This window comes from Fusarium oxysporum, chromosome I, assembly GCF_013085055.1.
Source record: "Fusarium oxysporum Fo47 chromosome I, complete sequence".
NCBI classification, from domain to species: domain Eukaryota; kingdom Fungi; phylum Ascomycota; class Sordariomycetes; order Hypocreales; family Nectriaceae; genus Fusarium; species Fusarium oxysporum.
In genome coordinates, this window is record NC_072840.1 from 3,195,588 (window position 1) to 3,221,767 (window position 26,180).

Sequence of the window (26,180 nt, forward strand, 5' to 3'; positions counted from 1 at the left end):
CTGAAAAGGACAAGCTGAGATGATGACGGGAGGGAAGTGGCATCTCAACCGCAAAACATGGCAATGTAGTTTTGGCGACAATAAAGATAATAAAGTGCTGTTGTCTCATCAAGTCGACTCGTGTCCCTCGAGTTGTCGAGCGGGGCGGGGCAACAAATGTGGGTGGATAGATGGCGTAGTGCGGTTATACAGCGGCACAAATGACGATTAGCAAGAGGTACAGGTACTATTATATGGTCTGTGATGGGCAGTTTTAGTATTGAAGAGCGTTGCTATTTCTGACGGTGATAATGGTTGTTGTTATTGCGTATCAAGAATGTCAGCGACATGAGTGTAGGGAAGAAAAAAGATCAGGCGAGCCTCCATGACAGTACGGACAGTTCAGTTGTTATTGGCAGGTGAGCTCATCCCAGGCGGGCGTCAGTAGAACAACCACCTCGGTTCATGATTGTAAACTCTATTCATCAACCTCAGAACAAAATTGAGGGTCGGTGATCAATGACTCCCCGAAGCTTCAATATCTAATATGCCAATTCCCGCTAACAAATTTCCCTGTGTACAAAAGTTCCGAACTCTATCATATGCTGTCTTATGCCGTGTTGAGCCACCGAAATGCAGAGTTATAGAACCAGGGCGAATTTAGGATACGACGAATCTCAGACGGACTGACCGGATTCATTTCCCCGATGCACGTCAGTTCAATGCTATACTTTAAATACCTGCCGAATATTCAATGTGTCTGTGTACGTACTTGACCTGCAGAATACTGTGCAATCGTAGCTCCCTTCGACCTCATCATGACATGCCAACGTCTGTTGTTTTTAGAGCTATAAGTTTCTCTACTTCGATTGAAACTCTCATGCTTGGACTTGCGACAAGTAAATACTATAACATTAACGACTGAGTTACAGTCTGTAAACGCGACTGAGTAGCGGGTAAGGTTGAGTTTTATATCGACACAAAACAGAGTATCAGATATTGAACGTGGGATGGCAGGATGGCAAGGTTTTGTAGCTTATTTATCAACCGATAGAGGCGCGAACAGACTTCGAGGCTAAGTAAGATACCTGTAGTAGCGGGTCTCGTGAGCAAGACGTCCATGGCAGATGAAAACAGAAGAAACCATGCATGCACGTCCGGCTGGAGAAGAATCAATTCCGCACGGTACTTGAGTATCGAGCTCAAGTTCCGCGACCCATAAAATAACACGATGTAGCACGATGGTTGGACAAAGCTGGGAGTGGGCTCTATCAGATTACGGCAGATGCCTGAATCTACAACAGGGAATCGTATATGGATCCTTTACGTGTTGTGTTGTGAGGGACTTCCTGAACATATTTGCGCGACATGTCATTGCTGACACGCGCGCCATCGAATGTCGTATATGGCTTCTCGGCCACATGATCCACGCGAAATGCATGCCCTGGAATCAACGTTGAAGGACCCAGAGGGGGCTGACCGAACAATAAAATTCATCACAATTCAGCACCTGTCATTCAAGGATCTGCACTAATAGAAGCTAAGACTAGTCCTGTCGAGGTAAAGTCAATTTTCGTCCACCTTATCTGGGGCAGGTTTCCTGAATGCTGAAACATTCATCACTCAGCCAATATGTTGCGCCGAGCTGTCAAACAGCTCGTGACATCTGGTACTCATCAAGAAATCTGCAAACCTTATCCTTCTAGCGGATCCAAGCAAATAAACTATGGTCCGGCGGTTTAGACCAGCAAAAGATTGGTGTTGATGTCTATTCTAGCTAGCTATTATCTCTTAATTGTCACCAAAGGCCCTAATTCTCTAGGTCAACTTACTAAGGCATTGGTGATGCGTTGACATACCTGACCCGCCCAGCCTTCTGTGCCACTTCAACTCCCAGTGGAGGCTTCAAATTTCTCGGGGTCTTGTTAGTGAGCATCGACCTCGAACAGTTTCCCCGCTATTGCAACCTCGCTTGCCCTGGACGCTTGGGCGTCGCGAGAGTCAAGCAGCCAATCAACAACAACTAACTTGCCCATCGACCTGTTGCCTTGCCCCTCGTTTCCGCGTCGTCCAAGAACTGACCTGCTTTGGCGTACATCCATACCTAGGTACACAATCACTTTGCCTGTGTCCTCTACCAAACACTCCCACAACACAATCGTCTGACCAATATTATCCAGTCAACCAGCGGTGATGTTGCCATCAGCGTATACATCCCTTACCATCACGGATTATCCATAAACGCCTGCTCTGATCCAGGAGCTAGAATCTATCGTCATCGTTTTGGTTCAAGGCGTCCCTGCGCCCTGTCTGCTTTGTTTCTATTCCCCGTGTGCGTGCGTAACCGTGCCTCTCAGCGCATCGGCCTCTCGATATCGATAATCTCGGCATCGGATGCCTGCGCGCGACCAAGTTCATCCTACCTCTTAGGCGATTGCGCCGATACATCCCATGGACCCGGCAGATATCTTCCGGCAAGGCTTCGGCCAAGTTGCTCCCCGCCAGAATCCCGTCTTCATGGGTCACCCTCAACACCACATGGTCCAGTTCCAGCAGCAGCCGCCACCTCCGCCGGCTTTCAGGAAACCTGTACAGCAGACTGACGAAACTTCGGATGGCGACGGCTCGAGTCACCGCATTGCCCACACTCTGACAGCTTGCTGCCGTTGCCGACAGGTACTTATCCTCTTGGTGCAACTCGATAATCTGAGCTACATGCTAATGTATTCCTATGTAGAGGAAAACTCGATGCGATCCAACTTTGCCCCGCTGTTTGCCATGTGAAAGATCCGGATCGACTTGCGAATACCTTGATGCAGCCAAAGGTCGCAAGATCAACAGGCATTATGTTATTAGGCTACAGGACAAAGTCAGGCAACTCGAGGCGGAGCTTAGCCAATATACCGACGACGAAAATGAGTACCCTACAAGTAATGAAGATATGGTACGGCCCGGCGGAATGGTTCGGCTGAATGGTGGCGATGAGACCCCTCGATACCTAGGACCCAGTAGCGGTATCGCAATGACACGTCTTCTTATGGAGCAAGCGAAAAGATACACTGATTCCAAACGCATCTCCGATCTCATCCCCAGCGTCCGCGCCAGACAAGCTCGTATGCAGTCTATACAAATGACGGGGCCTTCGGCAAGGAGAAAGAGTTACCCCATGATTAGCCAGCATCCAGCCGAAAGTTTGCCCACAAGAGCTGTTGCAGATAAGTTACTGGAGATCTTTAACCAGAAAGGTAAATCTCAATCCTATTTTGGACTACTCCATTGGGAATGCTAACTTATAAAAGCTCAACTCTTCTGGCCTGTTCTGCACGAAAAAGATCTTCTACAGGATCTAGATGCGGTCTACAATGGCGACACTGATCCCTATCGGCTTTTTATTGTCAGAATGCTTGTAGCCATCAGCTTACAAAAGCTTGACACGCAATATGCTGGTTTGGCAGACAGCTACTACTTGGCAGCAATGCAATTATTCGAAGACGTCGTCCGCCCCAAGGATCTCAAGACATTGCAATGCCTTGTGCTTCTCGGAGAATATTCGCTTCTCACCCCTACAAGGACGCCGATCTACTATGTGATCGGCCTGGCCGCTAGAATATGCCAGCAAGAAGGACTCGCTAGCGAAAAGACTATTTCTACAGGGTACAACTTGGATGCCAAAACAATCGATATGAGGAGGCGGATTATCTGGACTGTGGCCGCGATGGAATATGGCTTGGCGCACAGTATGGGTAGGCCCAACAGTTTTGCGACAGGCGACGACCGACTAGACGTCGAATTCTTCGCAGCAGTCGACGACGACAATATCACTGACCAGGGCATCCAGCCTGGCCCTCCCAGTGAGCGTAAACTTGTTGCTATTCATTTCTACAGAATGAGAATGTGCCAGGCCGAGATCCGAAGGGCTTTGTATGAGAAGAAGAAGGAAGAACCAAAGAACGACTCGCACCCTTGGTTTGCAAGAATTGAGAAGATGAACAAAGAATGGCTAGATGCATCACCTACAAGCCCCGATTGGTGCAAGCCTTGGTATGTCCCCCTCCATGCTATTGCTCTCATGTCTAATGCGATTCGATAGGTTCACCGGCAGGTATCATCAGATGAGGATATTCATGTATAGACCTTCTCCGCAGATTCCAAAGCCATCACCTCGCGCCGCTGCGATTTGTTATGAGAGCGCAGCGTATATCATCCAGCTCAATGCTAAGCAGATGGGAAGTGGCGCAGATCTCACATGGGTTTTCCTTCTGACTGTGAACATGTCCCTCAACACACTCTTATGGACTGTTTCGTATCCAGAGGTGCGCCGAGCGCATCCCCGTCATGAGGTTGAAACCCTCGTTCAGACTTCTATGGAGGTTTTGGATCGTTGTACGGAAAGATGGCCGGGGACTGCATCCGCCTCACAACTTTACTCCATCTTCTCGAAAGCTTGTTTACAAGGCTATGATGAACGCCCAATGACGGGACAGGCAGCCGGCTTCTTCACCACGCCCCCTTCCTTCGCGGACCCTAACTCGCCCGAAGCCTTCCAGAACCTTCAACAAGTCCAAGCCCCTTATCAGAACCCACCTCAGTTCAATCATGTATTCAACTCACCACCAGAGGCCATGAATGCTTACGCCTTCGATCCCAACTTTCCTCCACCTCAGCCGAGCTTCAGGTCTAACTCCATCTTCTTCAACCCTGCGAGCAATGAACCTACGGGGCGAAGATTCTCATACTTCCCACCCGACTTTATGCAGCCCGGCGAGAACATGATGGATGACCCAACACCACCAGCTACCACAACCCCTGAGCAACATATAACATCGCCTCCGGACCACATGTCAGAGCAATTGCCAACTCCTCCTGATAGCATCCCGACCGGCAATATGGCAACACCAACCCCTAGTAATACTTTATCGCCCTCAAACACCCTGACAGCCCATCCTACACCTATTATGCAGCATGCCTCGCCAGCTGGAGTTCCCCTGGTGCCCGTGCAGACAAACATGTCCCCTCCTATCAAGATTGAACAATCTCAACGTGGGCCCACGTTCGTTGTACCCCAAAACCCACAGGCTGCACCTACCCAAAGGCCTCTACCAACCCCAAGCGGTATTGGCGATTGGTTCTCGCCTCCTGCACCATTTATTTCCCCGTACGCTTTTAACAATATGAGCAACAGTTTTTTCAACGATTCCATGGCGAATCCTGGGAACTATGGCGATATGTCAGGCTCTGGTCTTGGGTTGCAGAACATTCAAGGCGGGAATGCCCCTCCTCCTGAGTTTGACTATGGTTTTGCTCGGCAAGGTAGCCTTACACAGTCACAGCAGCTTGAGTTGATGAATGTGCTTGAGACCGAGGGTATGGGAGACATTGATGCGTTCCTCAACGGGGGAAACATATCTAACAACAGGTGGTATTAAGATTATTGCTAAATATGAGATAGGATAGAATGAATTGAGGTAATGGATTGGTTTCACAGGATATGTAAGCATGGACGGCGTTTCTTGGTTATAAAGCATTAGACATTGTCTGCGGAAGGACGCTTGAATGATAGACCTGCACTTATTTCAAGTCTTGATTTATACTGTATGAAACGCATTTGTCATGAAAAGTCCCGTCCCGAGATCACTTAGTGAAGTCCACGAAATATTATCTTTCGGATATCAAGCTTACTCTTCATCATATAAGGTTCCCGCAAATGGGGGCAGGCGACACACCAACTGAGTGGCCAAAAATGGCAACCAAAGAAATACGGGGTTAGCAAATGGTCGTTATGGCGGCATAGTTTATTTTCCATCTTCAAGGTTCCTCTTCTCTGGAAGGCCAGCTAGTGAGGCTGCCCTGCTGACAGTCTTCTTGGTACGCTTCTTGCGTCGCGTGGTACCTGTGACGATGGGTGCTTTCTGCACCCACTGTGCGATAAGGCTAGCCCTCACACTGCAAAGGGGGTAGTCCTTGCTATCGTCGTCAGACCATCCTTTGAGACCTGAATTGTTAGTAGATGTGGCATTGGATGAAGAGCCGTTGGCAGCAGCGGCAGTTGCAGCACGTTCTTTCTCATCGCGCTTCTCTCTAGCCTCAATGGATGCACGGAAGGTGGCATCATCACAGACTCGTTCATCATTGAGGGCTTCGTAGACTCGCTGGTCGTGTTCCCGCTTGCGCTGTCGACGCTTGTCTGCCGGACTCAGTACGGCTGGTCTAGCGTTGTCGGATCCACCATTGATTAGAGATGCGGCGGCGGCAGCAGCTTCCTTACGAGAAGCACCGATGTGCATCTTTGAGACATCCTGGGGGAGGGTATCGTATAAGAACGGGAGGGGCGCAGGTATGCATAAGGTCTCCCAAGAGGCGCTGAGCTGTAGCCAGTTATCGTCGGCGCGGCGGAGAATTTCAACCCAGTCAGACCGAGCAGCAGAGCGACTAGGTTGGAAGACCGGATAGCCATCGGCGAGACGGATCAGTCTTGCCGCCATGTAGGTGTGGCGTTGAAGCTCCTTGGCCGAAGTTTGGGTGAGGCAGTGACAAAGGAGGAGGGAGTGAAGGGCGTCGGCCATAAGGGGGTGGTACGTCGACCATTCGCATGTCTGGGGCATATCGGATGGCTGTGTTTTCCCATTGGAGTTTTTAACCTCTTGGTTAGGATATGGAGGGAGGTCTGAAGGGGGGACGGCGGCGAAGAGTTCCGAAATGGCGTAAGTGGTATGTGGCTCGAGAGAGTATGTGGCCTCAGAAGGGCGAGGATGGCGGGTGCCTTTTGCGGAGGAATTAACTCGATCATTAAAGTCCTTTGCGATGGAGGATGGTAAATTGGGCGCGTACTCGAAATGTGACATAAAGGTGAGGAGGTCTCGAAGCGCCCACTTTGCGTACTTCTTGACAAGCTTCCGCGCTTCGGCCTGTTCACGGAGAGACTTTTCTTCAATCTCTGGCGACTTGCGGCTACTGACTTCTGGATCAAAGGCCTCGTCTGGGCTGTGTGAATCGGCATGCCCACTCTGGCTCTGACTTGTTGGGATGCCACCTTCGACATACTGACATGCCAGTGATAGATACGCCGCGCCACGAAGGAATAACAGCTGAGATTCTAAACTACTCGGTTGATCTTTCTCAGATGGGGTGATGTCTTGACGCCATCGTCTGCCTCGATGTGCATACTGGGACTCGAGTTCGTTGCCACTGAGTCGATGGGGTTGCTGATGTATTCGACACACTGTGAGAGCGACTGTCAAGTCATGAGCCGCACCTTCGAAATCCTCCTTGAAAGTTTTGACGATTGCACGCGTTCGGAGAGCTTCGCCTTCGTTGGGCCTCTCGGATATGATGTCTGTCAAGGGCTGAAGACTAGTAGACTCTGCCAACTGGCGGGAGGGTATTTTCTCATGAAAGAAATGTACATATTTGGCATCTTGATCCTGTGGGTTACGCAACAGCACCAGCGCCCCAATCTCATCAATCGGTGAAGCACCCTGCATTGTTGCAACGCTGCAAGCAATTTCATCTAGATGGTATGCACGGCTAAGCTTCTGGCTTGCCTGCTCCCTCATCCGAAACTTGCGCTCGCGGCTCAATCTTGTCCCATGTCCTGGCCCTGTCATTCCCAACACAGACATAGAAGATGCGCCGGGTAGTCCACCATGCACGTTAGTCAACACGGGTGAGGCAATGTCACTAGCAGCTCTCACGGCGAGATTGGTGGCTTCGTCGACGAGACGGCGAATCTTCAGTAGGTCATAGAGGACGGCAGGGTCAATAGGACACGGCCGGGGGGTATTGTAGTTGATGTTGGCAATTGTTTCGAGGATTTCGATAGGCATTTGGAGCCAAGGACCGTGGAAAGAGGATATGTATCGCCAATGCCTAAGGTAGAGCGTCAACGCCGTAATCGAATGGATCGCAAATGGCCACTTTGCAAGAAAATCAGCGGCGCATAACCAAACCTACTTGTTCCGGCAAATGTTAAGTGTCTGGAAAGACGAAGACGAGGAAGAAGAACCTTCTTTCGACGTCTTTGGTTTCTTCTTTTGACTCCCTCCGTTTGTATCCATAGTATTTGAGGTTTGTGGATGCGTTTGCGAAGCGTTGTCCAGGGTCGCATTCTGCCCCTCACCACCAGGAGTCTGGTTGCCTTTTTTCTTTGCCATTTTTTGTACTGAAATAGCGGCGTAGGCGAAAAGTGCGAGCAGATGCCTTGTGCGCTGGTATAAAATCTGGAGACCCCCGAACCGGCTTGATCGCAGACCGCAATGCGTAGATCGATAAAGGGTGTATTCTGGTATCGAAGACGTGGGGTAAGTGTAAAGAATCTAGTTGCGACGATTGCATGAGGGACGAGATGAAAAAGCTAAGAAATTTCTACTATATTGATGTTGGCTGGGAGAGAGGAAGAGAGAGCTCTTAAGAATTTTGTGGTCCAAAAACAATAAAATGGTCAGACTGCTATTGTGCTCGAACGCAGGCAATCGTCGTCTTTTTCTGTAGTAAAGTAAGGTGGTTTGGATATGATGCAAATCACGTGAAGGCAGAGTGCTGCGAAGTTGCTGAGGAAGGTGCTTTTCAACGATAAGCGAAGGGTAAGGTAACCGGCAGCAACCTGGAATGGAAGCTGCCTTTCCTTAGTAAGGTGTTTGTCAAATTGAAAATATGGATCTGATATCTCTTACAAGTGTACCAGTACTTAAATGTCATCGTTGGGCTATCTTTGTCACGAAAGGTCATGCTCAGAGATCTTTTAGGTCTTGTCTGATCGTCTTTTCTTTAAAAGCCCTTGTTCCGTGAATGTATTGTCCCTGGCGAGAAGATGAAGACAGAATTCGAAGCATGTACAAAGACGGAACGTCTCTGCAATTCTGTGACTGTTGGATAATTGACTCAGCATGACCCGAGATACGTTTTTTTTATTATCTCAAGGAAATATAAAAGCATTAACTTAGGTAGATTAGGAAGTGATGAAGGTGTAGGTGAGTATAGATATTCCCATATGAGACCTATCCCCAGCGGCTTATGTCGACAAAGACACAAAAACCACACCAATTTCACACAAAGCTCCTTTGATGCACACCGAACTTTTCAGTTCACTCCTCATATAAATTCAAATAAACATCAAGCCCTTCCACCACATATTTCAATGCTCATAAACAAGGTCGCGCTCACTAAACTCCTTTTCGGATGTAAGATAGGGGAACTTCTCCCGTAGCGGCAAATCCTTTGCTGTTCCAAGCAATCGTGGTATTGGTGCGCTTTTTGTGCTGAACTCGTTGGAAAGAAATGATATGAAGGCCTGTATATCTCGCTTCGTCGTCATGGGACCGAGACTCGCGCGAACGATTCTGCTCCTGTCAGTCGATGAATTTGATGATAATGGTGAAACATACCCTGTTGGCTTATTATGTATGACTGCCATCTCACTCGATCCACAGGCGTGTCCGCTTGAGAAGATTCTGTCCCATTCCCAGTCCTCATAGTCCAAGGCTTTAGCGACACCACCAGGGCAGCAAACGCCTGAAGCATAATCGTCAGCAGTGTTAACATGAACCCAGATGATGTCCTTACCTCCTGCTCGTATGTATACTCCAGCGCTATTGGCAAGCCTCTCTACCTCCGTCCAGGGGATATATGAACCATCCTCTTTCATAATGTTGAAGGCAAAAGTTGGCCCTTGAAGTGAAGGGTCGCCATACATGAATGGGCTATCAACATATAGCTCGATCAATGGAGATCCGTTTCGGTGCTTCAGATCCACAAGACGTTCATATAAGTAGCGAGCGAGATAACAGCAATGACGAGATATCATATCCTGCGACCAACCGTCAGTTAATCCCAATTTTAAAGTGTCATGACAACTCACCATTGAGCCATAAAGCCTTAGGTGTGTATCGATGGCGACTCCAAGCGCCAAGATACTGTGAAATGGCAGTGTGCCATCCTCGACACCTTCATGTATATCCCATATTTTATGCAGATCCCCCAGCCCGGGAACTTTCTTCATAACCCGGGAGTCTTTTGAGGGGGATAACTGAGCAATTGTTCCTCCGCCAAAGTATCTCCTCAGGTTCAGTATATGTCCGGATGCCCGCCTGACAACCAAGGCTCCCAAATCAGGGAAGCCAAATATCTTGTAAAACGAAAGGCAAGTGAAGTCGGGTGCATCCATCGGATCGTGGAAAAGGGAGCTGAGGGAGCTAGTCATAGCGAGAGCTGCAGCATCGAAAAGGGTATAGACATTTCGAAGTTGAGGGTGTTGCCGTATTCTTTTCGACCAGTCCTGTGGTAACCGGCGTCCACTAAGATTGGACTGGCCTGGATATGCGAACAAGCCCAGACTGGTCGATTTTCCTCTCCGGGACTGGCAGCTGAAAGGCCGCGAGATCCATTCTTCAACACTCTCATCATCTTCGAAACAATGATAGTCCCCAGACGTAAGTGCGCGAACCCCGATAATACTCGTGTGGGCTTCTTTGTGACATCCATACCAGAAACCCTTGGTAGGGGTCTTCTCTCCGATGTCCCGAAACGCGTCAGCAACGAGCTTGATAGCAGCCGTAGCATTGGCGACGAAGACCAGGTCGAAATACTTTGGATCAGCACCAAGGAAATCAAGAGCTTTTGCACGAATATTATCAATCATATCACCCGACAACTTTGCCGGGAGATTCTCTGAGTGCGGATTACCCCAGAGGTTACCAATCATTGCTTGGGAGAAGCCGGTTATAAGTGATCGCGCATATATGGTAGCTCCTCCATGATCAAGATAAGCCCCTGTAAGCAAGCGTCAGCGGATCTGGGGATGAAGAACCAAGGAGTGAGACTGGCACACCTTGTACCATGTTAGGATATTCATATTCTCGAAAATCCTCGACCGATAAGTTGTATTCCATGTCTGGGGAACGTATATCTCGCTCTGAACGCTGTTCGAGCGCTGTATTTGTGTCTACCTGAGCACGTAGTCAGTCTCCTTTCAAGATAGACAGATTGGTGGCTCTGGATTACAAAGCTGACGTACCATGACTGAGGGGGACATGGAGGCAGTTGATGTACAAGCAGCTGTGTTTGGGAAGGGAGAAAGACTTCCCCGAGTATTGACGGAAGATGAGACAGTCTCGGAAGATAAACAAATCTTCAACGATAAGTACCATCGAGATCGGTTAACAAGTACTTTAATTGACTTTGCAAGCAAGGAACCATGGTCAAGGGATATCCGGGGATAAATCACCACCTGGCTCACAGCCACTCACCAACCAGAATCAATATATGACACAACTCTGATCAGATCAGCCCGGTTCCTCGGCTTGGCCTGCATCTGTATCTGCACGTCCAAGCTAGGGCAGTTTCTCTTTTTGACCCTTTCCATGTGATAGAACATTCCCGAAGTGAATACTAGTCAGCTACCCAAGGCCAAATCAAGGAAGCAATGCTGATTGCAGTAACAAGGGTTTGAAGAGACTTTAGCCAAGGGCTGCTTGACTTCTCAAAGGTTGAGAACCTTGGACCTTGCTTGAATGTTAGCTGATGCTTTCCATGTTGATGAGCTGAGCAGCCTGGGTTCCAGCTGAAAGAAGAGATGGATGCTGCTAAAATCCTTAGGCTTGGCTGGTCAGCTCTAGTGATTCTTACGTGCGCTAGGGCCGGGCCTCGAGAACGATGATTTGGGGGCAGAAGTGCACTAAAATAGATGCAGGAGATCCATGGTTGCTCAGCATCCACTCCAAACGTTGCGCGCAATCCCAGTCTTGATGCGAGCAGGGGGGTAATAGAATCCGGAATCTTCTATAGCAATCGACTGATTGCGCTACTCAACGAAGCTACAAGAAACAGTGCTTAAGATTGATATTAATGCCTCACTTATCACATCTTTCTCATGAAAAGTGGTTCGCCGTTGATTCTTGAAAGCCCTGGACGCATAAATTGATAACTTCGGTGGAAAAGTACAGCTACCCGCGAGTGTGTCAAGCTTCCTCACAAGGAATTCAGCTGATAACAGTTAGAGCAGCTTAAATCAAAAGGTCAAGGAGTTTTTACAAAGGGCTCCATCAAACTACTCAAGTGAATGAAATGAGAGCTTCCGAGATTTCCATTCAAGAATTAGATCAGCATTTTCTTATACGTACCTTGATATTTATCAACTGGCTACCATAAGATGCCTACATACCTACTTAGGTAATTCATAGGTCAGTGACAACTAGCACATCTGCGCCGTACAATACTGGCCACCAACCCGTTACCCCTAACCGCCGATTTGCATTAATATTCACTTGGACATGCGCCACAGCCATCAAGATAGGTTTCAAATAGGATTCTTTTATTATGTCTGTTTGTCAACAAACTAGAACACCCTGCAGCTCGTATCAAGCAAGCTTTGTTAAAGGGAACAGCAATCTGCCTCCAGACAAGAATTTTCAATATTCTCAACGAACTGAAATCGCCCCTCGCATCAAATCCAGTTTCATTATTCACCCCCCTCACATCGCAAGAATGAGAGCAAAGACACCGGCCAGAGCAAGGTTGATTGGGAGCGTAGCAGACGAGGCACCGTTGGGACTAACAACGCTAGTCTCAGTAGAAATAGGTTTGCCGCCAGTGCCAGTGCCAGTGCCAGTGCCAGTGCCAGTGCCTGATGGAGTAGGAGTGTTCGTCTCAGGGTTGACAGTCTCAGTCGGAGTAGGGAGGTAAGCTGGGGCAGTGAAATTCGAGTCGATAACACCCGGGTTCAAGTTAACAAAGTTGGCGCATGTCAGACGGGTCTTGTTGGCGTAATGAAGAACAAAGGACCGGTTGCCAAAGTAGGCCCCGATACCTTCCTTGGTCGAGGCGTAGTAGTCGATGTAGTCAGCTGTGAAGGGGTCGCTGGTGATCTTTCCATGCTTTCCACTGTTGTCTCCAACCTGACAAGAGGCAGGTTTCTCAGGGTCACAGGGAGGCTCCTCGCCACGAGCGAAAGGGTCGAGATGGGCGAGAGTGGCGGTACAGTTGCCATTATCGGGAACAGGTTCAACGTGGATGTGGTATGCTATGGCAAAGTCAGCTACAGTCTGGTTGAGCGATAGTCGAAGAATTACTGAAGGGACCTCCCTCCTTGGGAAGGTTGCTGAACTGGACCTTGAACTGGACGCCGTGTCCATCACTCGGAGCTTCAGCCTGGATAAACCCCTTCACATTGCCGTCGATTGCGGCATCTTTAAAGAAAGGCTCCTTGGGAAGGGTAGCCTTGTATTTGACACCAATAGGGTTGTCGTTGACTCTGGGAGCATCGTGAGGGTCATCCTGGCCAATAACCTGTCCGGCAAGCGCCGAGAATAAGACGGCCACGATAGCTTGAGTGCGCATCTTGAGTGAGATGGTAAAGCTGTGCAATATATGTAGGCAATGCTGTGTGTAAGGCAAGCAGGTGCGACTAAAGACCGTCGAGGCGAAGTAGGATCTCGATATTAGAAGTATACGAGCGAGCGAAATGACCACTAGGGCCCGACAGAATTATTTAGGTGCTGAGACTGGCTCAAAAGTGAATCAACGGATCCAGTCTTAGGTTGAGATGAGATGATGAACGGCAGTGAAATTGACAGTGGCAGTGGCAGCCGAAGCTATATATAGCGTGGGCGCTGAAGCTTGCCAAGAGCGCCATCACTAGGTGATAATCCTAGAGGATAAATGAACATGGATTGGCCAAAATGTAAGCAGCTCTCAGTACAAGCCGCATAAACGAGGAAATGCTAAAGTTCCCAATCCGTGTTGGGCAAAGCCTGGTATGAATTTGTGCAGCAAGCAGCAACCAAAAAGAGGCTCTTCACCTCCATTCCCAATGAAAGAATTGCCTAGCAAATAACGTGGGGGAGAGACGATCCATTCTAGGCCCGGTAGCAAGCAATAGTCTCCCTGTGCCGAGAGATCTGTCCAACGATTGGTGGTCACAGGGGACAGCCCGTATTCACGAGCGACGTGGCTTAGGCTTTGCTTGTTTCAACGGACACGACGCCATGCGTTTGTTCACCTTTTGATTCAACGGCTATGACGGCCAAGCACAGCATGGGGCACCAGCGGACAGCTTAAGCCCCTTTGAAAGCTCTTCGGCACACGGAACCCCGTGTTTGCCAGGAGGGTGCTGGGGTCGGCGCATCGCTGACAGGCGACAGACGGCCAACAAGCAACAAGGGAGGGTTGCGTAACCTCACACGGCGTCTAAAAGCAACATCCATTTTTACTAAGCCCTGGCTTGAGATCTTGCTGTTTGTGTCGCTGTTGCACAACAAGCAAAACGAGTGCGTAATGATGGCATCACAAATTTCCTTTTGATGAGATGCTCTCAACTTCCGAGCCTTGGTATTGCCTCATTAGGGCCACTTATCTAAAGTCTCTGACAAGGCCGTCATCTGACGGAATGGAACCCTCCGTGGTAACTCTCTTGATCATCAGCTTGGCGATCATAAGCATGGCGCTTGCATGTTTTGTCTTGTTTCGTTTCGTTTCGTTTCGTGTTGAGCTCTGGGCAGAGGTGTGCCTGGAGCTATTGGAGCGTGAAGCACAGAGCTCAAATGCCAAGGTCGCTTAAGACACCAATACATTTCCGTTATTCTAGTTAGAGGCTCAACCTTTTTGGTAGGCTCCAATGTAGTCACCATTTAATATACTACGTAACTACATTACCACGAGATTAGTAGTTCAGTTAACCTCTGTGATCAAGAACAATCAGAGAAATAGTTACGCAGTTTTAGTGGTCATGGCTAGACCATACACCTGGTTGGTTGTATCTCGGGTTTCAGAATATTCCAACTGCACGCCATGATTCTGGTTGCCTCTCGTCAGCCAAGATAATATCTCAATTTCAATGTTACACTTCTCCGAGCCCGGATTCCGGCTTGAGGAAGATCAGTCAACTATTCTTTCGGATTTCACAAGGTTCACATCCTAGACCATCCGTGTAAGTCAGCATCTAAACATTGATTTGTGGAGATTTTGGTTAGCACTGTCTGCTCAACTGCGTAGCCAGCATCAGACCAAATTAGGGGAAAAACAAAGCTGAACAAACACTGAGACATGCATCTTGCACTGATAGTCTAAGGTAATACACACCGAAAAATTTCAAGGCGTACCTAGCCGTCCCTGCCTGGTCAAGATCTAGCTGGGTTTCTAGTGATACAGTGGCGCATCCAACATGTGGCGGTGCTTGTGGCTCATTCCCCAGCCTTGTTGCTGAGGCAGGAAAGGAGCTAAACGGCGACACATTGACGCATTACCACCAGCAGCAACGGAGCTATAGTTACCTAGTATCAACGTCGCAAACAACAATCCATCACCACCACACTCATAACGATACATCGATTGGCCAGCCATACTTGAGCTCTTTCCAGATACGCCCATCATGAAGCCCGTCGTCAGCGCCTTCAACGCGTGGTCATGGTTTGCCAATTCCTTTGAACTGCTTTGGTTTGATCATGATGATGCTAACATGAAACTTCCAGCACCGTTCTCTCCGTTTTCGCCATTGTTATTCTCAGCGCTCTCGCAGGTCTCTATCGAAGCAACCATGAAGAATTCACGGGTGGCGTAGATGATCCCGAAGATGGCAAGGCAGTTTCAGACACCATCTTCATCGCCGTCCTCGTCTACGTTGTACGTCCTTCCACGATCAAACGGATTGGCCATCCGCAACCCGAACCCAATCTTGCATCTTGCTGACAGCAATAGGCTTTCTTCGTCTTTTGTGGCTTCCAAGGATTCCTCCATACCCGAGAAAGCCGTCGAGGCGCGATCGCTCTGTAACAATACTATCGATCAGCGAGCAGAGCACGACACGGAACCTGGCGTTCTGGGGATTTTTATTGATTTGAGTTTGGAATGGCATTGTATTTGAAAGACAAGCATTATAGTTGCGTGGGCAAAAGAGAAGATCAGCATGGGACGATGATCAAGACGACGCGTATACTGTCCAAAGGCACGCGATGTACAGAATATTCTTTGGCTTAGACGGTTTATTAAGTTTTGCTTCCTACTATTCATCCTGCAATGTAACATACTGTCTTGTGTGGCTCAAATAATATTACTATGTTGAATGACCCGGCCAGCGCTACGTATGTTCAAGCTTGGTTGGCTGTACTAAAGCTGTTTTTGAATGACCACCGTTTCGGTATCTCAATTAAAAGTGTCCAACCGTAAGTGCGCAGGTGGGAGGGGAAACGGATGCCTCGCGATGTATCCGTATTCCGTACAACAATGGGATTCCCTGGTCAGGAGCATCGGCCGGACACCACGATTAGGCGACGGGCCGTCACAGTGGGGCCGGTCCGGATGGTGCCGAGCGGATGAAAGCCATCGGTGGCCGTCCGAAAGTTCCATTGTTTGCAACTTTCTACGTCACAGCAATCTCATCGGCATTGGGCTTTTGAGCAAAGTACCGCACATGTGCGCCCCTCTTTTCAACAAGAAGATCGTCATGTTCGCGTGAAGATAGCGAAAAGGTCATAAATATCTTGCCAGTTTCTGCCGTCATAAGCCAGCGTACGACCATGACGATTGGTCGATAGCTCGATCTTTCTATAAACTGATAGAGGAGCTCCCACATCATGGAAAGCCAGACGCCAGATTAGAGAAAGAGTTGTCCGCATGGATGCTCATTTTTGCTTGGCTGGCCCCGTTAATGTGACAAAGAAATGTGCAACCCTGACTGTAGTGTCGTCATCGATCGATCTTCATCAGAATTCGGATTGAATGCTCCGTGTGTTCTTATACGACGAGTATTAAAAAGAGGAGGCTCTTCCGAGTAACTTGGAAAGAACTTTCAATTCCCTCCAGCCCGAGAAGTTAATTGCACAATTGACTATAATCCAGCCACTAAAATGACGACCCAGAACTTCAAGAATGGTGGGTTCTCCCTCGCCACTCTCTACAATTCAACGACACAGCAACTGACCAAGCATTAGAGAAGGATATCCCCGTCTCTCACCAGGACTTCCCTGGTACTGAGAGGGAGATGCCTAACCCCAAAGCCACCCGTGACGAACTACCTGAGGCCGGCGGCAATTCGAGGACATATCAAGGCTCTGGAAAGCTCAAAGGCAAGAAGGCACTGATCACTGGAGGCGACAGTGGCATTGGTGCTGCTTCTGCTCTTCTGTTCGGCCGGGAGGGCGTTTCGGATATTGTCATTGCTTATCTACCAGAAGAAGAGAAGGATGCTCAGGACACCAAAAAGCAGGTTGAGAACGAGGGCGCCAAGGTCCATCTTATCTCTCTTGACCTCTCGAAACAAGAGAATTGCAAGAAACTTGTTGACTTTGCCGTGGAGAAAATGAACGGGATTGACATTCTATTCAACAATGCAGCTTGTAGGTTTATCTGACAGTATCGACCATATCGACCATATCTGACAATCGATCTAGACCAGATGATGGTCCAGGATATCAAAGACCTCCCCGAGGAGCAATGGATTCACACCTTCAACATCAACATCCACTCCTTCTTCTATATCTCTAAATACGCCCTCCCTCACATGAAGACAGGAGCTACTATTATTAACAATGCTTCCATCAACGCCTACATCGGTCGCCCTGATCTCCTCGATTACACATCCACAAAGGGTGCGATTGTTTCATTCACACGCGGTCTCAGCAATCAATATGTCGGCAAGGGTATTCGTGTTAATGCTGTCGCTCCTGGACCCGGTATGTTAAGCCGATCTCATCAATGTATGATACAACTAACAATGCATAGTTTGGACACCTCTCATTCCCGCCACAATGGACGACGAAGCGCAGAAGCAGTTCACAAGCCCCATGGGACGACCTGCTCAGCCATCAGAGATTGCTACGTGCGTGGTCTTCCTGGCGTCGAGTGACAGCTCGTGTGTTAGTGGACAGACCATCCACTGCAATGGCGGTACCATTGTCAATGGTTAAAATTGGGAGAAAGCAGAATGACCGAGTAATGACATTGATGAAACATTAATCTAGAAAAAATACTGCACCTTGGTTCCATCACCCCGAAAGGCATTTAAGTGTACAGTGCGGTGTCTTAATAAAATTACACTGTACCTAGTCCCTATGCGACGACTTCCCTCATCAATCCCAATTCCACCTTGTGAATGACCCTCTGACAATGAATATTCTTCAAATTTCAGCTTCGTCGTACTCCTCTTAAACTCTCATATCTTATTTCAGAGAGTTTGTTCGGGGTTATTCCCACTTGTCCCCTCACCACTCTCAACAACCTGTGAGCCTTCAAGCTCAAGAGCTGACATGAGATGAGCAACTCAAGACAATCACCAGTTCATTTCCAAGATACAGCTCGACATGAGACTCATAAACACACATACTTTTCAACTTGAGTTTTATCCTGGCGGATCGCGTCGATATGCCATCCTATCCCATGTCTGGGGTGACGATGAGGTCACTTTTCAAGATGTTGCTTCAGGTGATCCCGAGGAAGCGCTTCATCTTGAACGCTATAGCAAGCTGCGCGAGAGCTGTAGAATGGCACGCTCTTTGAAGTTGGATTATTTATGGATAGATACTTGCTGTATCGATAAAAGCAGCAGCGCCGAGCTTTCGGAAGCTATCAACTCGATGTTTCGTTGGTATGCTGAATCGACCATCTGTATCGCCTTTCTTGAAGACGTTCCCTCCTCAGAGTCTGAAGAGGAACAGAGAAAGACATTTGCAACCAGTCGTTGGTTTACCAGAGGCTGGACACTTCAAGAGCTCATCGCACCGGGAAAGGTCATTTTCTACGGACAAGGCTGGCAGCGGCTGGGTAGCAGATCTGAGCTCAAAGAAGATATAAAGAGTGTCACTGGGATTGATTATGAGCTTCTCGACGCAACACATCATATGGCGGAGATCAGGCAAAGTCAGCTTGGTGAGTTTTCAGTCGCCCAGAAGATGTTCTGGGCTGCTGGGCGCGAAACAACGAGGCCAGAAGACATCGCTTATTGCTTGCTGGGTATATTCGATATTAACATGCCTTTGCTCTATGGGGAAGGTCAAGTCAAAGCTTTCAAGCGGTTACAAGAAGAGATTCTTAAATCTACCGATGATGAGTCAATTTTTGCTTGGCGGCAGCCTCGATATCGGGTCGAAGGAAAAACGTATTGGAGCCTTCTTGCAAACAGCCCTTCAGCTTTCGATCTCGGCCAGACCTCAAAAGATCTCAATGGCCTGGTGCCTAGGAGATCCAAATACCTATCACTTAGGTCAGGAAGTTCAATGTCTATGACAAACCGTGGACTGGATTTAGAGCTTCCATTAACGCCGTTCCCAATCGATACGTCAGGGACCATTTTCTTGGCCTTCTTGAACTGCGAGTTTCGAAGAGGCCAGACATCTATCAACCCGGCTATCCTCCTTCAGAGGGCAGCGTGGGACAGAAACTCACATTTTGTGCGAATTCGACCAGACATATTAGCGTTGTCCATGATGAACAGCATCATTCTTCCCGATGAACTCTTGAACATGATACGAAGTGGTCAAAAAGATGTTTTGCAGGAGGCCATTCCACGACAGATCTTCGTACCACATAACACCCCGGACCTACGATATTTGAAGGGTGTGATATTTCGCCCAGAGATGAAGGGCCTTGCAAAGGAGAGTAGGATGGTTGTCAGAGTGCGTTCACGATCACCAACATGGCAATATTTTGTCGATGCTCGAAGTGGCCCCTCGACCACGCCAGAATCATATGAGATTAACTTTGACCTAGCACCTGGTCCTTCACTTGGATCATTACAAGCATCCATAGTTCTGGGAGTGTTGGAACTTGACCTAGGCAGCTCAGATTCCATGCAGTGCTTGGTCATGGGATTAGAGCCCTTGCCTCCAAACCCTTTTCAAACGATGCCTCTTTACTTCTTACCGTGGTACGCATTTGAAGAACAGACTTGGATTGCAAAGCAGGACTTTTCAAGAGTTCTGGACAAAACACAGCGAAGGCTGGAGTGGAGAGTTCCAGATATCGTGACGGCGAAACTTGGAATTGAGAGCAGGTATTCGAGTTTATTCTACAGTTTGACTCTGGAGATTGAGAATAGCCGGAAAGTCAATACCTGGTTTTGAGGACAGAGACAGACTTGGTTCGGGATTTCGCTTGTTACTATTATACAGGAACATCTGTCATTTCCAGCTTGGTATGAACTGCTTCTGGCACCTCGAACGGCCTCTCCTCGAATATCAGACCCATACTCAGCAGTTCTTCGTCGGTGATACCTGGCCGCTCATCGATCACTCTCTTCAGCTCACGTGCCTTATCCGTGACATCCTCAATCTCAACAATCCATTCATTCGCCCACTGCTCACTTAGGGCTCCTGGAATGCCAATTTGAATACTTCTATATGGCAATACCTCCAGCTTTGCTGTCCGCTCAGGGTCCCACTGAATTCTCACATCAACCGTTGTCTCACGCTTCTCGCCAGGGTTGAGCTTATGAGCGTGACTTGATAGCACACCTCGCTCAAGGAGAGCGATGAAGTGCTCGTGTTTCATTCGCAAAGCCAAGATGCGGGATTGGCCAGGGTCTTTGTAAGAGTACCCGGCGCGGTACATCATCCATGCCCAACTGGGCTTGATCCATGTCATTCGACCTGATTTGAAATCAGGGGATGCATTGAGCTTCTGCGCATCTACAGCAGCTTTAGCAATGGATTCTTTGTAGGCTTGGTACACTATTATAGTGGTGTCATTGTAACAGGCACGAACTTGGCGGTAGGGGGCGGTTGAAAGTGCTGGTGGCATTATGGAGAAGTCGATCAAGGTCGATGATGTCTGTTCAAGGATGGTAAGACATTCTATGGTGGCCATTCCAAGAATTAAAAGCCCCTGGCTTTATATCTATAACATACTGTCTGCACCAACGCCTTTAGTCTGGTGACTCTTTCGGTGAAAGGATTGGTGGTGGCTCAGCTTTCAGCTGATTGACACAAGCAGACTCCAAACAGTATAGTTGGTTGTAGTGATTGATTTTGCTATTACATTCTTCATAGCTGGAATGGCCGAGTGGTCTAAGGCGGTGGTTTTAAGTTAATCTATTTAACACCACTCTCGAAAGAGGCGGGAGTTCAAACCTCCCTTCCAGCAAATTCGCTTTTGCTCTTTTTTTACTCCCAGGAGTACATCTAACCCTTCTGCCTCTAATTCTGTCCTTGTCTTTTTCATTATTGTTGAGACTGCAGTCTTAGGAAGTTCTGGACAGTATCGTCGGATCGCAGCTTGTCCGAAGGATTTGGAACTTACACTGCAGCATATCCCCTGTAACTATCGCGACGTCACAGGTACGCCCCCCTGTAAACACACTGTAACCAAGCTCCCCACAGAAGTACCAATTGCCCCACTTCATGGAGCTCCAAATAAGTGTGCGCCTGACCAAAAGCTGAGGCAGTGGTTGCTGGAAGGAAGCCTAGCTTGGAAGATGGAGAATGAGGGGTCCTGCCATGCGCTCCATCCAGCTTGCTGTAGTTACGTTTGGGCTCTAACTACAGGCATCCATTGCTGAACTCCAAGAATCCGAAGACGCTGACCCGACAACATCGCCAAACGACAATCATTTTGTGGTAGTTGTTGATCACCTGCGAAGCGATTCGTTATCAACAAGCCCTAAACCTTATTGACTTTATCGTCGTCGACGACCACCGCTCACTGAAGACCCACGATACAGCTTTACCTTCAGCCTCGTAGGACAGTGAATGGGCACTATCTTGTCTTACACAAGTCAACCTTTCGCCTTGAGCCCGATTCTCCAAAACAGCTACCTCGCCGTCGAACCTTCAGAAGCTTTGCATGTCTCCGCCGGAGCAATCCACAACTTCATCTAGCCAGCCGATCTTAGACGAGACGCTGTCTAACAAACCCAATGTCGAGTTGATGTCTGCTCAGGACCCTGCGGCAGGGACGCCTGAAACCACAGATCATCATAGCCATGGATCGGACTCCAGGGACAATACTGGAAAGGAGGACAATTTGATCGACTTTGGTGATCAGGCAGCTGACGTTGCAGCACACGAACACAAGGCTGATGCTGCTGAGCAAGGTCCCTCAGAAATGGTCAAGGAAAAGCAAGCTGCCGATGATTATCAAGCTCCCAGCAGTTACTTGAACACTCACGCCTCAACAGCAGCCAAAATCAAACCTATTGCATTACCCTCGTCGAACGATGCTACCACCCAATACCTCACCGCCGAACCATCCACCTATGTTGACCCTACGCCTGCGACCCCGATAACCTCTCAGCCGCCTTCGCGGACCCCTTCAAATGCTGCGCGTTCTCATGTCTCTGGAGATTCTACTCCTCCTAAATCAGACGCAGAATTTGACGAGAGACGATATATAAGTGAAGATGAGCACGAAGGCGGTTCACAGTCCGAAATTCAAAGCATCATGGAGCAGTTTAGCGAGTTTGGTGGTGGTCCTGGCGAAGAAGAAGTCATGAGTCCCAGACTGGAGATCGCCTCGCCGATGCTAGGTCATCCCGTTCAACATCCTCCTCGAAAGTCTAGTCTGGAACCTCTTGTGCCTACGCTCTCTGGTCAGATGCAGGGCCTACACATCTCCACGAGTTCCCCTCCAGCTGAGACCCCAAACAATACTGGTGTTGAGGATCTGGGGCCACCTGTTCCACCCAAGGATGGTGTTCATGGAACACCTCCGCGTCCTAAGATAGAGCGGAACATGAGCGTTGCTTCTCCAAGCTCGCCAGCGCAGTCACACCGGCCTCCTCCTCCTGAGCCAGAGCCAGAGCCTACTCAACCCTTTGATTTCCACCGGTTTCTCGAGCAATTGCGAAACAAGAAGGCAGATCCTGTGGCAAGGTACCTCAAGTCTTTCCTCTCTGAGTTTGGCAAACGACAATGGATGGTGCATGAGCAAGTCAAGATTATAGGGGATTTTCTGGCCTTTATTGCCAACAAGATGGCGCAATGCGAGGTCTGGAGGGATGTATCTGACGCGGAGTTCGATAACGCTCGTGAGGGGATGGAAAAGCTGGTCATGAACAGACTGTATACTCAGACATTTTCGCCTGCAATCCAAGCGCCCAAACCGATTCCTGGGGCGAAGCCGAAGCGCAAGGGCGGTGATATTCCTCTTGGCCCCGGCAGGCGAGGCCAACACCAAGAGGATGTTGAGAGAGATGATATTGTTAGGCAGAAGATGAGCATTTACGGCTGGGTGAGGGAAGAACATTTGGACATTCCGCCAGTCGGCGACAGTGGACGTCGGTTTTTGAAACTAGCCCAGCAAGGTCAGTTCAAGGTTACAGACTGTCGGTATTTACTAACTTGATCCAGAGCTGCTAAAAATAAAATCCTACAGGGCACCGCGAGACAAGATCATTTGTGTGTTGAACTGCTGCAAGGTGATCTTTGGTAAGACAGCTGAAAGGTTACAGCTGCATAATCATATTAACGACTGACAGGTTTATTAAAACATAACAAGTCTGATTCCTCAGCTGACTCCTTCATGCCCCTGCTTATTTATGTTGTACTGCAATCAAATCCAGAGCACCTAGTGTCTAATGTGCAATACATCTTGCGCTTCAGGAACCAGGAAAAGCTTGGGGGTGAAGCAGGCTACTACTTGTCCTCGTTGGTATGTTAGTTTGCTCTGGAAGTAGTCACAATCTAACACATTGTAGATGGGTGCTGTTCAGTTCATTGAAAACATGGATAGAACTACTCTAACAATTACTGATGAGGAGTTTGAGAAGCATGTAGAAGAGGCCGTCTCAGCAATTGCTGAAAAGCATGCTCAATCACCGCCAGTCACCCAACAGCCAGTATTCAACGAGAAGTCTGGGCCTCTTCCTGGAGAAACTTCTGCTCGTCCTTCTCTTGACGGACCACGCACTTCAACTTCGAATGACGAGTATACGGGCGAAGAGAAAGCTGCCATCACTGGTCTTCTCAAAACTATACAAAAACCTCTTTCCAGCATTGGTAGAATGTTCTCTGACGATCCTGGCCCTTCCATGGATCCCGGGCCCAGCAGTGCGCCTCGGACACCAGCGCCTCCGGAGCGTCACAGCCGTGAGGAGCCTCGCGAACATCAGCAAGCACCTTCAAAGCATGCATTATCTGCTGAAGAGGCTGCCGCACGGCAGGCGAGCGCTGAAGCAGCCGAGGCTCAGCGACTTTCCCGTGCAGAGCATGCAAATGTCGTCGAAACATTAGCAGGCATGTTCCCTGACTTGGACAAGGATGTTATAAGTGATGTGGTTTACGAGAAGGAGGGCAGGTAAGTGGTCCTTAAATCGATGTCTTTTGGGCCGGAGCTGACATGTCTCTATAGGGTCGGCCTGGCTGTTGATGCGTGTCTCGCTCTTTCAACATAATGCAACTGGGGAGCAGATAATTGTTGGAGCCAAGAAGCTGCCTCTGCGCTCCTTTTAATTGGTCTGGAAGCATCGCGGTGCGATTTCAGATTATGACAACCGCCGTGGTTTCCACTGGCAGCAGGATAGAACAGAAATACCATCATCTTTTGTTTCAATGAGATCTGGTGTCCCACCGCGTGCTGTTACAGATGTTGATAATCTCGCTGAGCTTAAAAGGGATCAGCACCAACCGTTATGCATACCACGTTGCAGCCGCAGTGACACCTTATCTCAGATCTTGTAGATCACATTTCCAAGCATCCGGCAAACTCAATATTCCTGGCAGAATTTCTGTGCCTATAAGATCGGCATCGACAGTTCCTGTACCAGAGCTAAGCTACCTGATTCAAGCCTTCACCTCGTTTACATTTCGAAAAGGCCTGACCAATAAGTTATTTTTGAGCTTGTTGAGTACATTCTATGAAACAATTGCTTGTGCATGCAGCTCATTATCTTATAGGCTCAAATGCCTGCTCCTCTTTAGTTCGAACGATTCTTCATCCCAGTAGGGCAGAAAGCACGGCCTAATATTAACAACATTGACTCAGACCGTTTCAGCTTTCTCACGTACAACTTAGGTGATCCTTGCATTTGAGTCATATCATCGATTCACTGACCCTCCAACGCTTAAAAGAAGAGAATCCTCCTCAAACCCTCTCAAGCTCTTCTTTGGGAATCGACTATCTAGGACAAACTTCATCAATCATGCCTCGAAAGCTCGTAACAGTCCGCCACGTCTCGGCCATAACAGCCATCCCGCGGGCAGACCGTATTGCGGCTGCCACTGTCGGCGGTTGGACATGCGTCGTTCCCGTCAACGTCTTTGAAGTGGGGGATCGCGCCGTATACTTTGAAATAGACTCGCTTCTACCGGCCACGGACCCGCGATTTGCTCCTCTGGCGCCGAAGATCATCGGGCCAGACGGCCCCACTTCCGCACCGGATATCCGGGTTCAGACTATTCAGATCCGGGGCGTGTTGTCGCAGGGGCTTCTATTGCCATTGGCCGATTTCCCGGAAATAGTTGCTCAACTGGATGGCATTCCATCAGATAAGCTACGGGACGTCGGATTTGAGGACATCCTCAACGTGGGAAAATTTGAGAAGCCTGCCATGCCACTTCAACATACTTCGACATCAGACGCACCTTTGCCTGAGTATCCTGACTTCATACCACGAACAAACCAGGAGCGCGTGCAGAACCTCACAGATGTATTCGCTGAGCATGGTACTGAGATGTTCGAGGAGTCGACCAAGATGGACGGCTCATCCATGACAGTTTTTTACCTCAACGACGCCAACCCTCTCGCTAGCACAGTCCCTAGCGAGACGAGACATAACGGCGTGGCAGTTTGCTCGCGGAATCGTATTCTGGTAGAGAATCATCCACGAAGCCCGCCTCTCTTTTACGCTACCGCACGAGCACTCAACCTCCACGAGACGTTACCCAAGATCGGGCGTAACATAGCTCTTCAGGGTGAACTTTGCGGGTCGAGCATACAGAGTAATTTTGAAGGATTTGCCAAGGGAACGCATTGCTTTTTCCTCTTTGCAGTGTATGACATTGATGGGCAGCGATACCTACCACCAAGGGAGGTGTACGAGACCTGGGCACCACTACTGGGCGTTAAGCACGTGCCTGTACATGGATACCGGCCTTTGAATGAGATGGGTTCGCAGGTCACAGATCTAGTTAATCGAGCGGAAGGAAGGGGAATCAATGGGCGGAAGAGGGAGGGGATTGTGTTCAAGCGCGAGGATGGGCAGTTCAGCTTCAAGGCGATATCCAACTCTTACCTGCTCACACATGGAGAGTAGTGAAGGATGTAGGGGAAAGCCGTGTTATGTTGCA

At 48.8% G+C, this 26,180-nt stretch overlaps 9 protein-coding genes and 1 non-coding gene across 10 annotated transcripts; 7 read left to right on the forward strand and 3 right to left on the reverse strand.

The window, feature by feature from the left end:
• The first annotated feature begins 2,064 nt into the window (after window positions 1–2,064).
• On the forward strand, window positions 2,065–5,573 carry FOBCDRAFT_4548 (fungal-specific transcription factor domain-containing protein). Its single transcript, XM_031182067.3, has 4 exons — window positions 2,065–2,655; window positions 2,717–3,224; window positions 3,279–4,020; window positions 4,070–5,573. The coding sequence occupies exons 1-4, from the start codon at window positions 2,431–2,433 to the stop codon at window positions 5,403–5,405; spliced, it is 2,811 nt and encodes a 936-aa protein (XP_031042835.2). The 5' UTR covers window positions 2,065–2,430; the 3' UTR covers window positions 5,406–5,573.
• Window positions 5,574–5,771: 198 nt separating this feature from the next.
• Window positions 5,772–10,862, reverse strand: FOBCDRAFT_122610 (pyridoxal phosphate-dependent transferase; the record flags this gene model as incomplete). Its single annotated transcript, XM_059607758.1, has 8 exons — window positions 5,772–7,845; window positions 7,930–8,183; window positions 8,228–8,329; window positions 9,125–9,314; window positions 9,360–9,486; window positions 9,538–9,781; window positions 9,833–10,743; window positions 10,802–10,862. The coding sequence occupies 8 exons, from the start codon at window positions 10,860–10,862 to the stop codon at window positions 5,772–5,774; spliced, it is 3,963 nt and encodes a 1,320-aa protein (XP_059466584.1).
• Window positions 10,863–12,262: 1,400 nt separating this feature from the next.
• On the reverse strand, window positions 12,263–13,595 carry FOBCDRAFT_211742 (superoxide dismutase). The gene is made up of 2 exons (XM_031182071.3): window positions 13,041–13,595; window positions 12,263–12,991 (listed from the first exon to the last, which is right to left on the reverse strand). Exons 1-2 carry the CDS (start codon window positions 13,306–13,308, stop codon window positions 12,444–12,446), a joined length of 816 nt encoding a protein of 271 aa, XP_031042839.2. The 5' UTR covers window positions 13,309–13,595; the 3' UTR covers window positions 12,263–12,443.
• A 1,568-nt stretch (window positions 13,596–15,163) lies between these two features.
• On the forward strand, window positions 15,164–16,010 carry FOBCDRAFT_211744 (uncharacterized protein). Its single transcript, XM_031182072.3, has 3 exons — window positions 15,164–15,375; window positions 15,438–15,588; window positions 15,664–16,010. The coding sequence occupies exons 1-3, from the start codon at window positions 15,338–15,340 to the stop codon at window positions 15,736–15,738; spliced, it is 264 nt and encodes an 87-aa protein (XP_031042840.2). The 5' UTR covers window positions 15,164–15,337; the 3' UTR covers window positions 15,739–16,010.
• A 323-nt stretch (window positions 16,011–16,333) lies between these two features.
• Window positions 16,334–18,013, forward strand: FOBCDRAFT_211748 (uncharacterized protein). The gene is made up of 4 exons (XM_031182074.3): window positions 16,334–16,836; window positions 16,896–17,300; window positions 17,355–17,636; window positions 17,686–18,013. Exons 1-4 carry the CDS (start codon window positions 16,812–16,814, stop codon window positions 17,868–17,870), a joined length of 897 nt encoding a protein of 298 aa, XP_031042842.3. The 5' UTR covers window positions 16,334–16,811; the 3' UTR covers window positions 17,871–18,013.
• A 250-nt stretch (window positions 18,014–18,263) lies between these two features.
• FOBCDRAFT_235470 (heterokaryon incompatibility protein-domain-containing protein) lies at window positions 18,264–20,021 on the forward strand (the record flags this gene model as incomplete). Its single annotated transcript, XM_059610023.1, has 1 exon — window positions 18,264–20,021. The coding sequence occupies one exon, from the start codon at window positions 18,264–18,266 to the stop codon at window positions 20,019–20,021; it is 1,758 nt and encodes a 585-aa protein (XP_059466585.1).
• Window positions 20,022–20,061: 40 nt separating this feature from the next.
• On the reverse strand, window positions 20,062–20,697 carry FOBCDRAFT_283786 (uncharacterized protein; the record flags this gene model as incomplete). Its single annotated transcript, XM_031182077.2, has 1 exon — window positions 20,062–20,697. One exon carries the CDS (start codon window positions 20,695–20,697, stop codon window positions 20,062–20,064), a length of 636 nt encoding a protein of 211 aa, XP_031042845.2.
• Window positions 20,698–20,944: 247 nt separating this feature from the next.
• On the forward strand, window positions 20,945–21,039 carry FOBCDRAFT_t9. Its single transcript has one exon. It is a non-coding gene; the product is annotated as a tRNA-Leu (tRNA).
• Window positions 21,040–21,738: 699 nt separating this feature from the next.
• On the forward strand, window positions 21,739–24,286 carry FOBCDRAFT_124371 (uncharacterized protein; the record flags this gene model as incomplete). Its single annotated transcript, XM_059607781.1, has 5 exons — window positions 21,739–23,197; window positions 23,269–23,291; window positions 23,392–23,544; window positions 23,591–24,189; window positions 24,244–24,286. 5 exons carry the CDS (start codon window positions 21,739–21,741, stop codon window positions 24,284–24,286), a joined length of 2,277 nt encoding a protein of 758 aa, XP_059463852.1.
• Window positions 24,287–25,344: 1,058 nt separating this feature from the next.
• On the forward strand, window positions 25,345–26,168 carry FOBCDRAFT_211756 (uncharacterized protein). The gene has a single exon (XM_031182079.3). The coding sequence runs from the start codon at window positions 25,442–25,444 to the stop codon at window positions 26,144–26,146; it is 705 nt and encodes a 234-aa protein (XP_031042847.3). The 5' UTR covers window positions 25,345–25,441; the 3' UTR covers window positions 26,147–26,168.
• Window positions 26,169–26,180: the final 12 nt, after the last annotated feature.